Below are 17,778 nucleotides of genomic sequence, written 5' to 3'. Positions count from 1 at the left end.
GTCCTTGTTCCATCTGTAGATCCACAGAATCTGTACAGTGCTGGAGGCAGTCAGTCGGCCCATCGAGTCTGCGCCGACACTTTAAAATAGAACCCTACCAGACTACCCCGCCCTATCCCAGTAACACCATTGGTGCTCTCCACCTGTTGATCAAAACCTATTACATCTTTAACTTTTCCAAGTTCTAATTAAAGGATATCAACACAAAATATTCCTCTCCACAGATGCTGCCATAACCTCCAAAGTGTTTGTAGCATTTTCTGCTTTTAGTTTTGTTCTAAACAGGTTTTAAACACAATTATGGGGCTCCAGCTACAAAATTTGATGACTGATTTGAAGATTAACATGCTTTGCCAACTTTTTGTTATCGACACGACAAGCATTTTGGAACAACTAAATGAACACTACATTTAAATTTTGATGATATACAGGTAAAATGGCAAACAATGTAATTATTAGTGGTACCAAATTAAAATTGACGCATTGGAAGGGGAAATTTGACTGGTTCTGTACAAATGTATCTCCTTCAGTTAACTGAAAGAAATCAGAATTGTCTAATAAAAGTGAGAACAAATCATGTAGCAATCGGGTAACCAATTTAGGAGTCATGGCAGATCACTGCTGCATCCGTTCACTGACAATGCACATAATTTAAAGTAGAAGAAAGACAAATTACTAACTGAAGGGAAGATCAAGACAAACTGCATGCAGCTTATAAAAGCATTTGAACACCACAAAACACAGTGAGTAATGCAAAAAAAAACTTACCTTATTGTTTGGTCTAAAAATAATCGATGCATTTTCATCATAATCAAAGCTAAGGAAAAATAAGAATCAAAGAACATTTCTTTAAAATATTGCTTCATTTAACTGCATACCCAAGACGCATCAACAAAACAATCTCATTGATGAAACTTCTTTAATACACAACCAATTCAACAAAACAGCTCAACGTTTTGCTTATTTTCGAATTTTCAATGTTCAGTTTGAAAGTTGAAACATTGTCTCCACATTGTTTATTGGTCCTTTTATTAATCACTCACAAAATACAAGTCATTTTTTTTGTAAAAATCCGAAATAATTACTTCTCTGACACTTGAGGTGGCAAATATGCCACATGTAGTGACCTAGTAAGGCACAGATTCACTCGCTAGTCTGTAGTAAGTTAGTATATCTCAGCTAGGCAACAGGAAGGATTTGGGTTTATTGTCACATGTACCGAGGTACAGCAGAGCTGCCAACCTTTCCAAATAGAAATCAATATTCCAGATACCAAAATTCAGTATTTTGGCAGAAAGATTTTCTTCCAAAGGAAAAATGACCATCAATTGAAGTATAGCTTTACACCTTCATTGCACAAATCTAAAACACAAATGGAAAATGCAAATCCAATGCTTTGTACATGTACATCATTGTGAGTGGGTGTTTTCAAATTAAGTTTCAAACATTCAGTAAATCTAATGACAAACGTGAACAAACATTTGCCTTTTTATATGAAGTTCAAAATTGTCCTGAACGTTTGATTAACTTATTTGAATTCTTACAAGAAACTGTATCTAGACAAAGGAATCCAGTGCATTTCTTTTTTCAAAACATATTTTCATGAAGTAGCACTATCAGATTTGATGTTCAAATTAGGGTTTATGATAGTAAAAGGTAAAAGAGCACAAAGAAAAGAATGGTCACAAAAAGTAGAAAGCAGAAGGTGTGGTTAAATAGATGCATAATCAATTTAAGGTAGTTCACCGGGCACACATGATGGTGTCCCGGATGAGCAAGTTTTTGGGGGTAGAGGACAGGTGTGTGAAGCGTACCCGGGAGGGGGGGGGGGGGGGGGGGGGCAGCAAATCTTGCCCATATATTTTGACGTGCCTGAAGCTTAGCGGATTCTGGCAGGGTTTTGCGGATGTCATGTCCACGGTACTAAAAACATGGGTGGTGCCGAGTCCAGAGGTGGCGATCTTTGGAGTGTCGGAAGATCCGGGGGTCCAGGGGGCGAGAGAGGCTGACCTTTGCCCCCCTGGTAGCCCAGAGACGGATATTGCTAGCATGGAGGGTCACAAAGCCCCCAAGATCAGAGACCTGGGTTAGCAAAATGGCTGGGTTTCTCAGTCTTGAGAAAATCAAGTTCGCCCGAAGGGGGTCAACGCTAGGGTTCATCCGGAGGTGGCAGCCGTTTATCGACTTCTTCGGGAAAAATTAACTTTCAGCAGAGTCAATAATCTAAAGGGGGGAGGGGAGAAGTTAGGCTATTTTCTGTTAAGGGTAGGAGGGACTTGTTAGGGATGGAAATGATGTATCATGTTTATATTTGGATTTGCTTTCTTTTCTGTTGTTGTTATTGTTATTATTAGAAAATTACAAATACTTTAATAAAATGTTTCATTTTTAAAAATAGATGCATGATGATTCAGCATTTTTGTTTCACGCTCACAGCAAAAAACGCAGATTCCACAAGCAACACAAGGATTTATGAACTGAATTCTGCTGAAACTTAATGTGTAATGTATTATAGCTGCACTCCATCACTATAGAAAGAGAAAAGTGGAGTTAAAATTTCAGATCAATGACCTTTCAACAATTCGGAAACGTCAACTCTGCTTCTCTCCCCATTGATGCTGCCTGACCAGAGTATTTCCAGCCCTTTCTTTTCTTTAAATACATAACAGTGCTCTACAAAGATCAATGATAGAGCTAGTGTTGCGTCTACTTACTGTAGTCTACTCTCCCTTGATGTGATTGTTTTATCACAATAAAATTCAGGCACCTCAATGCCTCAGAGACTGCTCGAACTGTCAGACACTGTCAGGTGATCCTGATCTTTGCACGGTCTCGCATATGAGGCATCGAGGCACGTATTGGTTTCCTTGGCGACAGGACTCCATGCAGAGGCCCCGCCCCTCCTCTCTGCATACGATTGTGCGGGGTGGAGAGGAGAGGAGGCAGGGCCTCTGCACGAGGCCCTGTCACCAAGGAAACCAAATAACGTGTTTCGGGAGGTGGCTTTTTTGTATCCCAATGAGAGAAAGCGTACTTCCGTATTCAAACGGATTTTCCGTATAAAATACAGAAAACCCGTACTAGTTGGCAACTCTGGTAGCGTGAAAAGTATTGTTCTGCATAAAATCCAGACAGATCGTTCCATACATGAAAAAGTAGGACATAATATAAATACAGAATCTGAATACATAAAACATAAGACATCGGGTGAAGCATACAGAGTGTAGTGCTACTCAGTAGAGAACATGTGTGGAGAGGTCAGTTCAGTCCATATGAGGATCATTCAGGAGTCTGGTAACAGCGGGGAAGAAGATGTTTTTGAATCTGTTAATGCGTGTTCTCAGACTTTTGTGTCTCCTGCCCGATGGAAGAAGTTGGAAGAGAGAATTACCCGGGTGGGAGGGGTCTTTGATTAAGCTGCCCATTTTCCTATGGCAGTGGGAGGTGGCAGGTGGCGGAAGGTGTAGACAGAGTCAATGGATGGGAGGTGGGTTAGCATGATGGACTGGGATGTGTTCACAATTCTCTGTAGTTGCTTACGATCTTGTGCTGAGCAGTTACCATACCAGGCTGTGATGCAGCCAAATAGAATGCTTTCTATGGCGGATCTGTAAAACTTGATAGAGTCAACGTGGACATGACGAATTTCCTTAGTTTCCTGTGGAAGTATTAACGCTTTTGTGCTTTCTTGGCTGTAGCATCGCATGGGTGGACCGGAACAGACTGTTGATGATGTGCAAACGTAGGAATTTGAAGCTGTCAACCATCTTCACCTCGGCAATATTGATGCAGACAGGGGCTGTGTACGATACTTTGCTTCCTGAAGTCAATGACCAGCTCCTTAGTTTTGCTGACATTGAGGGGGAGATTGTTGTCATTACACCACGCCACTAGGTTCTATCTCTCCCTCCTGTACTCTGATTCATCATTGTTCAAGATCCGAACCCACTACGGTTGTGTCACCAGCAAACTCGTAGATGGAGTTGCAGCCAAATTTTGCCACACAATCATGTTTGTATAGGGAGTATAGTAGGGGGCTGAGTACGCACAGCTGTGGGAAGTACACGGCAAGTGGATTGTTAGAACAGTCACTGTTCTTAGCTATTCGATCATGGTGAAAGTTTAAATCGGTTGTTTGGAGTGATGTCATAGCAACATGTACAGGTTAATTTTCTTCTTCCTCGCACACTGCTACACCTTACAGTGCTACTTATCCCCATCGATAGATAGTGAGAAGACACCAGTTGGAGGTTAAGCCATTATGACAAATGTAATGTGAAAATCAGGACTGCAGGAGGTGATGAATTGAATGAGGATGGCTGGATGTACTTGGCTGCACGTCACTTGAATGCCACAGCTGACTGAAATACAACAGGCAGAGATAAAAAGCCAAAAAAAAAACACTGTTCCAACAAGAGAGTTCTAGAATTACACTGCTCTCTTTGGTTTAATACATTTTAACAGGTTATACAATTTAAGTGCGTCATTGGGAATCATAAAAATGTGATAACATTATTTACAGATGGGTTGTTTATGGATCATGTAATTGAGTTTCACTATCTCATTGCCAAACTTTTCAAGAAATCTAATAGTGCACTTTTTTGCGGCAGGAAGATCTGGCTGTGATGTTGCTCTGTAATTGGGAAGACAAACACCTTGGAGTAAAAACACACCATTTACAGTCAAGGACTGCAGCAGTTCAAGAAGGCAACTCACCATCACCTTCTGAAGGGCAACTAGGGATGGGCAATAAATGCTGACCAAACCAGCGACACCCACATCCCATAAATTTATACATATATATATGTATATATTTTATACTTTCTAATTAAAAGTGCAAAATAACCAGTGATCCTTGGATAGAAGCAAATTCCACTTTTTGTGAAAGACATGGCTTCACCTTGCCTACCAATAGAAGCTTATCGGATCACGTTCCTATAAAAACAGATCCATGTTGTAGCACAAATTTGCAAGCCAAACTATAGACTGGAGTCCACCTGTGATCTTAAACTGGATGGAATGCAATTATGCAATTGTGAAAGGGAAAGGAGATTTTAAAAATCAGTTATCCACAAATAAACAAAGTTTGGCTCAGATGCATGTTTGATGGAACACAGTTTAAAGCATAGATAAATGATGAGGAAAGAAATGTTCACGGCGATCAGTATTTAATTCAGGCTAAGTTCATAATGAAAGGCAAAATAAAAACAACTGTAGAAACAATCTTTCACAGTGCTGAATGTAACATTTCAGTCAGGGCTTACACTTTGACAAGTCATACCTTCCTAATCGGTCAAAAACAGGTGCACTTGGTTTGCTGACATTGTTGAAAAACAGGTCCAGCTGAAATGTATGTGGTGATGTCTCCCTGCATAACATGAAACAATTACATTGGTCAGATAAAACCCTCTACATTCTAATCTAGGGGGTTTACAATATAAGCATAAACACAATCTATACGGATATTAAATATTATTTTTATTTGTTTTTTTGGAATGCGGGCGTCGCTGGCTCGGCCAGCATTTGTTACCCATCCCTAAATACCCTTAAACTGAGTGGCTTGCTAGGCCATTTCAATGGTGGGAAGTTAAGAGTCAACTGGATTGCAATGTGGGTCTGGAGTCACATGTAGACCAGACCGGGTAAGGACGGCAGGTTTCCTTCCCTGAAGGACATTAGTGAACAAATGGGTTTTTACAAGAATCGGCAATGGTCTCATGGTCATCATTAGACTTTTAATTCCAGATTTTTACTGAATTCAAATTTCACCATCTAATAATAATAATCGCTTATTATCACGAGTAGGCTTCAATGAAGTTACTGTGAAAAGCCCCTAGAAGCCACATTCTGGCGCCTGTTCAGGGAGGCTGGTACGGGAATTGAACCCACGCTGTTGGCCTGGTTCTGCATTACAAGCAAGCTGTTTAGCCCACTGTGCTAAACCATCTGCTAAGGTGGGGTTCAAGCCAGGGGCCCCAGAGCATTACTCTGGAATTACTAGTCCAGCGACAATACCATTATGCCACCGCCTTCCTATATATATACACACACACATACACGTGTGCACTGTTTGCATGCGATATACATATTTATTATATTAATTCAGAAGTAAACATTTTAAGCAAATCAAAGCATTAATGCGATCAAATATTACAAGCCACCATGTTATTTTAGATGCAAACAGCCTGCCAATGACACTGAGACTTAAATTACTTTCAAGAAAAGATATTAACCTTCCTCCACACTTACCCATATGCCCTGCTGTCAGGCAAGCTATTGTGAGCTTTGATTCCAGGAGGAATGACGCGAACTTCATTTATGTAAACCACACAAGGAAAGCGAACTACATCCACATGAGTATTCTGCTACAAGGTAAGAGAATAAAAAACATTTAAGTATGGTTTTTGAATTTGGATACATATTCTAAAATTTAACACAAGTACATTTTCTTAGTTTCATACTGGGGAGTGTGTAATCTTAGAATTTACAGTGCAGAAGGAGGCTATTCGGCCCATCAGGTCTGCTCCACTATTCGGCCATGGCTGATATGTTTCTTACCCCATTTTCCTGCCTTCTCCCTGTAACCCCTGATCCCTTTATTAATCAAGAACCTATCTATCTCTGTCTTAAAGACACCGTGATTAGGCCTCCAGAGCCTTCTGCTGCAAAGAGTTCCACAGATTCACCACCCTCTGGCTGAAGAAATTCCTCCTCATCTCTGTTTTAAAGGATCATCCCATCAGTCTGAGGCTGTGTCTTCGAGCTCTAGTTTTTCCTACAAGTGGAATCATCCTCTCCACATCCACTCTATCTAGGCCTTTCAGTATTCTGCAAATTTCAATGAGATTCCGCCTCATCCTTCAAAATTCCATTGAGTACACCAGCTCCTCATATGACAAGGCCTTCAATCCCTGGATCATTCTTGTGAACCTCCTCTGGACCCCTCCAAGGCCAGCACATCCTTCCTTAGATACAGGGCCCAAAACTGCTCACAATATTCTAAATGGGGTCTGGCCAGAGCCTTACAAGCTTAAGCAGTACATCCCTGATCTTAATTCTAGCTCTCTTGACATGAATGCTAACATTGCATTTGCCTTCCTAACTGCCAACTGAACTTGCATGTTAACCTTAAGAGAATTCTGAACAAGGACTCACATGCCCCTTTGTGTTTCAGATTCCCAAAGCCTTTCCCCATCTAGGAAATAGTCTACGCCTCTATTCTTCCAACCAAAGTGCATAACCTCACATTTTTCCACACTGTAGTCCATCTGCCACTTCTTTGCCCACTCTCCCAGCCTGTCCAAGTCCTTCTGCAGCCTCCCCGATTCCTCAATAATACATGTCCCTCGACAGATTTTTGCATCATCTGCATCTGTAAAATTAGCAACAATGCCCTCAGTTCCTTCTTCCAGATCGTTAATGTATAATTGTGAATAGTCGTGGTTCCAACACTGACCACTGTAGAACACTACTCGTCTCCGGCTGCCATCCTGAAAAAGGCCCCTTCATCCCGACTCTCTGCCTTCAGTCAATCAGCCAATCCTCTATCCATGCCAGTACCTTGCTCCGATCACCATGGGCTCTAATCTTATTTAGCAGCCTCCCGTACGCACCTTGTCAATGGAAATCCAAATATATCAAGTCCACAGGCTCTCCTTTCTCTAACTTCCTCGTTACCTCCTCAAAGAATTCTAACCCACTGTAATCTTTCACAGGATATAGCGTCACTGATTAGGCCAACAGTTATTTCCCATCCCAAAATGCCCCTAAGGTGATAGTGAACTGCCCTTCTGGAACTGCTGCAGTCCATGTGGCTTTGGCATACCCACATTGCTACGAGGAAAGAAGTTCCAGAATTTTGGCCGAGCTACAGTAAGGAAGAGCATTATAGTTTCATGTCAGGGTGGTATGTAACTTGAAGGGAAACTTGCAGGTGACGCTGTTCCCATGCATCTGCTGCCTTTGGCCTAGGTGGTCGAGGTCATGGGTTCGGAAGGTGCTGTTCAAGGACCCTTGCAGAGTTGCTGGAGTGCGTCTTGTAGGTGGTACAAACTTGGCCATGCTGCACCAGTGGTGGAGGAAGTGAATGTTTAAAGTGATAGATGGGGTGTAAACCAAGCAAGATGCTTTGTTCTGGAAGGTGTTGAGCTTCTTGAATGCTGTCGGAGCTGCACTCACATAGGCAATTGGAGAGTACTCCATCACACCCCTGACTTGTGCCTTGCAAATGGTGGACGGGCTTTGGAAGAGAGTTACTCGCTGCACAATTCCAGCCTCTGGCGTGCACTTTTAGCTACAGTAAGTATATGGCTAGTCCAGTCAGTTTTTGGGCAACTGTAAACCCCCAGGATGTTGATAATGGGGTAATTCAGCGGTAATAGTGCCACTGAATGTCACGGGGAGAGGGTTAGATTCTCTCTTGCTGGAATGGTCAATGCCTCCACTTGTGTGGCACCAATGTTACCTGCCACTTGTTGGATTGGATTTTATTTATTGTCACGTGTACAGAGGTACAGTGAAAAGTATTTTTCTGAGAGAAGCTCAACAGATCATTAAGTACATGAAAAGAAAAGAAAATAGATAATAGGGCAACACAAGGTACACAATGTAACTACACAGACACCGGCACAGGTGAAGCATACAGGGGTGTAGTGTTAATCAGGTCAGTCCATAAGAGGGCCGTTTAGGAGACTGGTAACAGTGGGGAAGAAGTTTTTTTTGAGTCTGTTCGTGCATGTTCCCAGACTTTTGTATCTCGTGCCCGATGAAAGGAGTTGAAAGAGTGAGTAAGCCGGGTGGGAGGGGCCTTTGATTATGCTGCCCGCTTTCCCCAGGCAGCGGGAGGTATAGTTGGAGTCAATGGATGGGAGGCAGGTTTGTGGGATAGACTGGGCTGTGTTCACGACTCTCTGAAATTTCTTGCGGTCTTGGGCCGAGCAGTTGCCATACCAGGCTGTGATGCAGCCAGATAGGATGCTTTCTATGGTGCATCTGTAAAAGTTGCTAAGAGTTAATGTGGACATGCCGAATTTCCTTAGTTTCCTGAGGAAGTAGAGGTGCTGTTGTACTTTCTTGGTGGTAGTGTCGACGTGGATGGACAAGGGCAAAGTTTTGGAGATGTGTACCCCTAGGAATTTCAAACTGCTAACCACCTCCACCTCGGCCCCGTTGATGCTGACAGGGGTGCATACAGTATTTTTCTTCCTTAAGTCAATGACCAGCTCTTTAGTTTTGCTGCCATTGAGTGATAGCTTGTTGTTGCTGCATCACTCCACTAGGTTCTCTATCTCCCTCCTGTATTCTGACTCGTCGTTATTCGAGATCCGGCCCACTGTGGTCGTTTCGTCAACAAACTTGTGGATGGAGTTGTAACAAAATTTTGCCACGCAGTCGTGTGTGTACAGGGAGTATAGTAGGGGTCTAAGTATGCAGCCTTGCGGGACCCAGTATTAAGGACTATTGTGGAAGAGATGTTGTTGTTTATTCTTATTGATCAGCCAAGTATTCTTACTCGTCAGCCCAAACCGGAATATCGTCCCGATCATGCTGCATATCGACATGGACTGTTTCAGCATCAGAGAAGTTGAGAATGGTGTTGACCATCCCCATTTCACACCTTATGATGTTGGAAAGGTCATAAAGCAGTTGTAGACTGTCCAGGCCAAGGTCACACATGAAGAATGATCACTTAGGTTAATAGGTTGTACTGTCTTAACATGTCGTCAGCATTAGGAGAGCAAAAGCGCAAATATTAAAGTGCACATATGTAACATTCTGCAAAGAAAATTCTACAAGCCTCACATTTCTTTTGAGTAGGAGAAGCAACAGCATACTCCAATATTACTTCTTTTTGCTTTTCCTCTCATTTTCCTTTCCCTTCTAAAGCTTCAGCTCCTTGTTAGGTTTCACAGGCTCGGGTTTCACAGGCTCGGAGTGCCTTCAGCTACCTCATCAATTTCACCATTTTCCATAAGCATGTCAGTACACTTTCTTTTTTTTAAATAAATTTAGAATTCCCAATTCATTTTTTTCCAATTAAGGGGCAATTTAGCGTGGCCAATCCACCTACCCTGCACATTTTTTTGGGTTGTGAGGGTAAAACCCACGCAAACATGGGGAAAACATGCAAACTCCACACGGACAGTGACCCAGAGCCGGAATCGAACCTGGGACCTCGGCGCCATGAGGCCGCAGTGCTAACCACTGCGCCACCATGCTGCCCTTCAGCACATTATCAAGAAGCAGAAGATAACGGAGCTTTTCCTGCCCTCACCCAATATCCTGCCCACAAGGGATGCTGGACAAAAAGAATGCTTGCCAATTATCACCGCACCTAACCCGAGGGCACTAATCCAAACCTACCATTAGGTCAAAATGGGCAGCACGGTAACACAGTGGTTAGCTGTGCGTGTGGAGTTTGTGCATTCTCCCCATGTCTGCGTCGGTCTCAACCCCACAACCCTAAAAGATGTGCAGGGTAGGTGACTGGCTGCGCTAAATTGCCCATTAATTGGGAAAAAAATAATTGGGTACTCTAACTTTATTTTAAAAGCTTCCCCCACTGCCACGCGGACACACACACATGAAAATGTGCCGTTATACGTGGATGAATGGGCTCGTGAAAAATAGGAATTTTGGAGCTAAAAGTAATTCAGTTAGCAGAATCAAACAAAATGAATACAAAAAGCTAAGCATTTGAACTTAAATGTTTATAATATAAAATATTACAAAAATGTTGGAAAACAAAAATATATTATGTCACAGCAATCTGTAGAGTATAAAGCAATTTTAAAATTAATAATTCATAATTAATTAAAATCAATCAACCCCAACACCTCATCCCACATGCATATGCAGGAGATGCAACACCTGCCATTTTACCTCTTCTCTCCTCACTGTCTAAGCCCCATAGACTCCTTTAAGGGGAGCACTTGTTTGCATGTACTCCTTTCAACTTAGTCCACATATTTGCTGCTCATTATGTGAGCCCTGTTATTCTACTGGACCAAACACAGCTTGAGTGACCACTGTTCAGTCCGCAAACATGATTCCAAGCTTCTGCTGGTCTGTCATTTTAATTCTCCACCTTGTTCTCAGAGAGTTTATTAATCCCTTGTAGGACTGACCACCTGTTTTACGCTCCTACCTTCAGTTCTACCCTTAGCCCCAGTCCTACTTTACTAACATTCATGCTGTTCCTCCTTTGCGTTCAAATGGAACTTTAATTTCCTTTGTTAAGGCTACCTCAAAGAAAATAGTTTTTTGCTTTTCACTGAGTCTTATCTTTGCATACTTAAGAGTGACAGCAATTCAAAAGGTGGCATGGTAGCACAGTGGTTAGCACTGTTGCTTCACAGCGCCAGGGTCCCAGGTTCAATTCCCGGCTTGGGTCACTGTCTGTGGGGAGTCTGCACGTTCTCCGTGTCTGCTGTTAGTGAATTGGGCATTCTGAGTTCTCCTCTGTGTACCCGAACAGGCGACGAGGGGCTTTTTACAGTAACTTCATCACAGTGTTAATGTAAACCTACTTGTGACAATAGAATCATAGACTTTACAGTGCAGAAGGAGGCCACACAGCCCATCGAGTCTGCACCGGCTCTTGGAAAGAGCACCCTACTTAAACCCACACCTCCACCCTATCCCCGTAACCCAGCAACCCCACCTTAACCCAAGGGCAATTTACCATGGCCAATCCACCTAAACTGCACGTCTTTGGACTGTGGAAGGAAGCCGGAGCACCCGGAGGAAACCCACGCAGACATGGGGAGAACGTGCAGACTCCGCACAGTCACCCAAGCCGGGAATCAAACCTGGGACCCTGGAGCTGTGAAGCAACTATGCTAACTACTGTGCTGCCGTGCCAGAAAGATCATTATTATTATTATAGACATCTCTGTCTTGGTCTTGTGCACTATTCCAGTGAAGATCAATGTAAGCATGAGGAACAGCATCTCATCTTTTGGCAAGGCACTTTATAGCCTTTTGGATTCAACACAGAAATCAAAATTTCAGACCGTAAATTCTGTCCCCCCAGTTTGTTTCCTTCTCTTTTCAGTTTTCAGACAGCAGTTGAACAGCATCGATCTTTCAAATAACACATTCATCACCACTTGCACATACACAACAGATATCCCTGGCTAATAAATTCAAAATTTTTTTAAACCTTCACTTGGCTTCCAACCAAGAGAGGTGTGGGGTCGTGATAGCCAAAGATCAATATGAATATAACTAAGTACTAACTCAAGAGTACTGCAAGCACTCACAATTAAAACAAGCGTTTTCCGTACTCTGTCATATTATACAGAACAGGAGCGCATTTGGCCCATCACGTAGTGCCCATGATTTAGAACAGTTATCCAATTAGTCTCAAGCCCTACTATTTTCCACACAGCCCTGCATGTTCTGTTGTAAAACAATCAAGAGTTTGTGCGCTGTCCACTGTTCAGTATTAAGCCCATAAATAATCCCATTCAATTATATTGTATGAAAACCTTTTCCAAATAAAACAGTTGGTCGACACAGAAAGATCCCAGCTCTATATTAAACATGCAAAATTCTCCATCTTGACCGCAATATATTGGTATAAATAATTTTGCTTCACTGTCCCTATGAAAGTGTCCCCCTTAGCACCCTTCCCCCTCCCACCACCTTCCCCCACTACCCCAAGTATAATTTGAAATAAACTATCAGCATGCTGCTTAGAGTTTGGGTTTGATGATAAAAGCCTGTGAAATTCAAGGAAATGAAAAGTCCCAAATTGGACTTGTCAGTCTGATGTTGATATTTACATATAGAAATGTCAGGGCAGCACGGTGGCATAGTGGTTAGCACTGGGACTGCTGCACTGCAGGTTCGAATCCCGGCCCTGGGTCACTATCCGTGTGGAGTTTGCACATCCTCCCCGTGTCTGCATGGGTTTCACCCCCACAACCCAAAGGTGTGCAGGGTAGCTGCATTGGACATGCTAATTGCCCCTTATAATAATTGGGCATTCTAAAGTTATAAGAAAAATATATAGAAATGTTATTTTCAAATAAATACTAAAGAATAATACTCTTGTGGAGCACTTTCTCAAGCTCAAGTTAGCAAGAGCTCAATAGCCCATGTCAATTATTCAGCAATAAATGACTGAATGTATCCCAATGACAATTTGCATTCACTACCATCAAGTGAGGAGACACCAAGTTCCAAAAAATCTTACACCCAAAACATGAATCTGTCTTCAATTTTTAAAGAATCACAGAATTGCTACAGTGCAGGAGGCCATCATTTAGCCTATCATGTCTGCATAAATAATTTACTTAGTGCCATTCCCCCACCTTCTTCCCATAATCCTAATTCTTCCTTTATCCTTTTAATTACATTAACATCACTTGTACATTTTCATAGCTCTTGCAGACATTGCGTGTAAGTTAAAAGCGTAAACCGCTACAATGTAGAACTGAAGTAAGCAATGTTTCAGTTTTTAGATACAGTGGTTAACTAGGGACTTAATGGTATTCCATGTAATGATTTATGGATCTGAATCTTCCAAAACATCCAACCACAGATAGTGTGGGACCTTCATGGCACGGTAGCACAGTGGTTAGCACTGTTGCTTCATAGCGCAAGGGATATGGGTTCCCTTCCTGTCTTGGGTTGCTGCCTGTGCGGAGTTTGCTCGTTCTCCCAGTGTCTGCGTGGGTTTCCTCCGGGTGCTATGGTTTCCTCCCACAGTCCAAAGATGTGCAGGTTAGGTGGATTGGAGATGCTAAATTGCCCCTTTGTGTCCAAAAAGGTTAGGTGGGGTTACTGAGTTACAGGGATAGGGTGGAGGTGTTGGCTTAAGTGGGGTGCTCTTTCCAAGGGCCGGTGCAGACACAATGGGCCGAATGGCCTCCTTCTGCACTCTAAATTCTATGATCCACCTTTTGGGCCTGCTACTGGAAAATGGTCGGAGTGAAGCAGAACAGGAGCTTAGGGATAGAGTACAGCGCAGCCCCAAGCAATGTTCTACCCACGCTGATGCACAAAAGAAAATCACAGATGTGGACATTTTTAATTTTCTTCTTTCCTTATTCTTCGAAGGGACCTATAACCATTAGTCAATGTAGATAACTATCTCAGCTGCTTAAAACAATGCTAACGGCAGCAAAATCAGCTCTCTGATGTCCTCTTCTTACAAGAGACTTTGTAGACTCCATTAGGTCAAGATTACAGAAGTGGAAGGGAACATCAGTTCTATACTTCAACCTTCAAAAGCAAAAACGTTATAAGATCAAGATTTTGGCTATTAGAACACAAATCTGCTTACTGGGAAAACACACCCAAGCTTCCCAAAGATTCACGGTAGTGAACACAATGGTATTGATCCAGTCCAAGAAAGTCTAAGTTCAAACACTGCCCTGAGCTAATTTAACCAATTTTAACCACAAGTTTCAATAGATATATAATTTTGTTCAGCACCCCTGGCCAACTAGGATATCCAATCAACTTCCACACCGTAGCTGAAATATATATACTTGGAGCAACGTCAAAATCAGGCTCACTTCTAATGTCAAAAGCAAAAGTGGTTGCTGGAAATCTGAAATAAAAGCAAAAAATGCTGGAAATACTCAGCAGGTTAATGCTTCAGGTCAATTACCTTGTATTGGAAGAGAAAGATCATCAACCTGAAACATTAACTCTTTCTCTCCACAGATGTTGTCTGACCTGCTGAGCATTTCCAGCATTTTTGCTTTCATTTCACTTCTATCCCCTCCTCAATAGCAGCCTGTCAATCTGTCTTAGTTCCTAGAAAACAAAGCCACTGAAGAAATGACAGCATCATGAATTTCAATTTAAATCAGCATCTTTAGCAGAAACAAAAATTGAGATAAAAATGAAGATAGCTTATAAGGTAACAACAGTTTGAAAATTATATCTGGGCTATTCTTTCTATTACAATCTACCAATTAACTATACAATAATCATTTTATTTTCCTGCATCAGGTTATGAAAATTAAATCTAATTTTCACTGCAAGTGAAGCCATGTTGTACAACATAACTTCAGTTCAAATATGCAGTTTGTTCATGAAAGCCAATCATTTTTGCTGTGCTATATCTATACCAGGCAAATTCAATTAAAAAACACTGAAATAAATGACACCACCAGCACTGTACAGAATAATCAACCAAAGAAACAGCAGCAGTGTATAATATTACTTAAAACTGATACACTACATTCCCCAGCTGTAATTTCCAGGATAGGGTGTGTTACAAGCCTCTTATACATCAGTGAGGTTACAGAGAATTTGTAAACATTTCCAGATAAATTCTAAACCAGACGTAACCCAGATGGCTGGACTATTCGGAGGCAAGAGTTCAAAACTAGTAAGATTTAAATTCAATTAACAACTAGGTCTAGGATACAAAACTAACCTCATTAATAATGACCACAAGTATTGGATTGTCATAAAAACCTGGTTCACTCATGTCCTTTGGAGAAGAAAATCTGCTGGTTTAATCCAGTTTGGATGTTACCCCTGGTCCATGACAATGTGCTGACTCTTAACCGTTCTCTGAAAAGGCTTGACAATCCACTTAATTGTGCCAGACTGTTAAAAGCAAAGTTTGCTTAGGGGAAGTACAGTGGCACAATAGCACTGCTGCCTCACGCCGCTGAGGACCCCCAGGTTAGATCCTGGCCCTCAGGTCACCAAAATAAAAAGAAAAGTTTGTTTAAATGATCATCAGTTACAGTTAGGACAATGGTACAATTCATTCTTATTCTCCGTAACCTCACTGATGTATAACAGGCTTGTTACTGTGGGCAGCACGGTAGCATAGTGGTTAGCACTATGGCTTCACAGCACCAGGGTCCCAGGTTCAATACCTGGCTTGGGTCACTGTCTGTGCTGAGTCTGCACGATCTCCCCTTCTTTTCTTTTTATTTTGGTGACCTGGGGCCAGGATCTAACCTGGGGGTCCTCAGCGGCGTGAGACAGCAGTGCTATTGTGCCACTGTGCTGCCCCCAAGCAAACTTTTCTGTAGCAGTTTGGCACAATTAAGTGGATTGTCAAGCCTTTTCAGAGAAGGGTTTCCTCTGGGTACTCCGGTTTCCTCCCACAAGTCCCAAAAGTCGTGCTATTAGGTAATGTGGACATTCTGAATTCTTCCTAGGTGTACCCGAACAGGCGCCGAAATGGGGCGACTAGGGGCTTTTCACAGTAAATTCATTGCAGTGTTAATGTAAGCCTCCTTGTGACAATGAAGATTATTATCCTTAAAATTATATGTGGGGAATGTAGTGCATCAATTTTAACATTCACTTATTTGCAACTACAGGAATTCCACAGACATATTAAACAGCCATGTACTAATTTTCCCATAGCATGAGGAGGACCTTTGTATTATCCTGTAAACATTTCCAAACCAAACGTAATGCCATTATACATGTGGAAACAAACATTTACTTTAGCTGAAAAAAATAGATGTTTTGATGACTCAGTTACAACACCTCAGACAATTGTAACCATCAGTAGTCCTGACCTATAAAGGTAGTCTCCTTCAATTTTTCAGTCTTGCCCCTTAAAATCCAACCCATATAGAATGCAGATCGGCAAAAATAGCTTACAATGTTTTATATGTGTGGCATGTTGACTGATGTCCCTGTCAAAAAACACAGCTTCATCTATTCAACGGTTTGCAACCTGCGCATCTCACTTTCGTTCATCACCAATCATCACGGAAAGTTCAAATCTATTGGGAACTACTTTAAAATCCCGACACTATGTCCAGATCAACTCTTGATTCTGGCTCCACTTTTCAACACGGCTACCCTTTCACCTGAAACAAAACATAAACATGCCACGCGGGACGAGGTGGTCGGGAAGACACCAGCAAGCGGAAACTGCAGCTTCTGCTGCGCGGCCCTAATGTCGGACAGGAGCCCCCCGGGGGGGGGGGGGGGGGGGAGCTCTGCGCTCGGTGTGCGATCCCAGCCCGATCCCTGCATCGCCTCCTGTTAAAGGCCCAGCCCAGCCAAAGCAGAAGCCCTGGGCGCGATTGACAGTGGCAACTGCGGCAGTGAAAGCCAAGTGGGCCTCGGAGGGGAAGCGGCTCCCGATGAGGGCCTAAAGCGAACGGATCCAGGACTTTACCTCGGAGTTGGGATGTTTGAACGTGTCTAAAAACAGCAGCTCTGCTGCTGTGTCCGCCATGACCCTGCGGCGCGTCACTTCCGCCCGGCCACTTCCGGCTGACGCGGGGGGGCGGGGCTGGGGGAGGGGCTGTCGTTCGGCGTCTTCATTTTGTTCCGTTAAAACACTCGGAGCCGTTGCGTTTAGCTCTTTAATGGTCAGCGGCTTTTACAACCATTTTTTAAAAACGTGTCGTTGGTAATGAAGGAGAGTCAGTGGGCTTGGATTAACGGGACGATTCACATGCGTGTGTGTCTTCAATTTTCAAACAGAGATTGTGTTGAGGAAAGAGACGAGAGCGTCCTTGTCCACACCTTGTCAGCGCTGGGCCAGATTCAAGTCAGCAACTACCGGGACTCTCGGAAACCTTTATGAATCCAAACACAAATGGAGCAGGTGGTCTCTCTATTCCTAATACTCCGTTTTTGGTCCTTTCTGAAGTCGAGCAAAACCATAATATCACATTTTGGGGCATTTTCACCATATCTTACAGGTTCTCCATGATGGTCTGCCGAGAATACAATGTCATCTGTTTTCCTTTCTCCAACATTATGTCTCCAACAATGTCCATAATGATACAATAAAAAAACATCCCCCTAACCTTGGCTTGCTAGGCC

The 17,778-nt window shown here is 42.6% G+C and overlaps 1 protein-coding gene across 3 annotated transcripts in view; it reads right to left on the bottom strand.

Moving 5' to 3' along the window:
- The window catches only part of virma (vir like m6A methyltransferase associated), a 121,862-nt gene extending 104,641 nt beyond the window's left edge, over positions 1-17,221 (bottom strand). For all 3 annotated transcript variants that reach the window (XM_038809011.1, XM_038809013.1, XM_038809012.1), the window contains exons 1-4: positions 17,123-17,221; positions 6,250-6,365; positions 5,282-5,368; positions 769-817 (exon numbers count right to left, since the gene is read on the bottom strand). In XM_038809011.1, coding sequence (XP_038664939.1) covers positions 769-817; positions 5,282-5,368; positions 6,250-6,365; positions 17,123-17,182 — 312 coding nt within the window. In that variant the 5' untranslated portion in view covers positions 17,183-17,221. The remainder of the gene's footprint in view (positions 1-768; positions 818-5,281; positions 5,369-6,249; positions 6,366-17,122) is intronic.
- Between the last annotated feature and the right edge of the window lie 557 nt (positions 17,222-17,778).

Source organism: Scyliorhinus canicula, chromosome 10, assembly GCF_902713615.1.
Source record: "Scyliorhinus canicula chromosome 10, sScyCan1.1, whole genome shotgun sequence".
NCBI classification, from domain to species: domain Eukaryota; kingdom Metazoa; phylum Chordata; class Chondrichthyes; order Carcharhiniformes; family Scyliorhinidae; genus Scyliorhinus; species Scyliorhinus canicula.
Note: the sequence above shows the minus strand (reverse complement) of the source record. Positions and strands in the feature narration are given on the sequence as shown.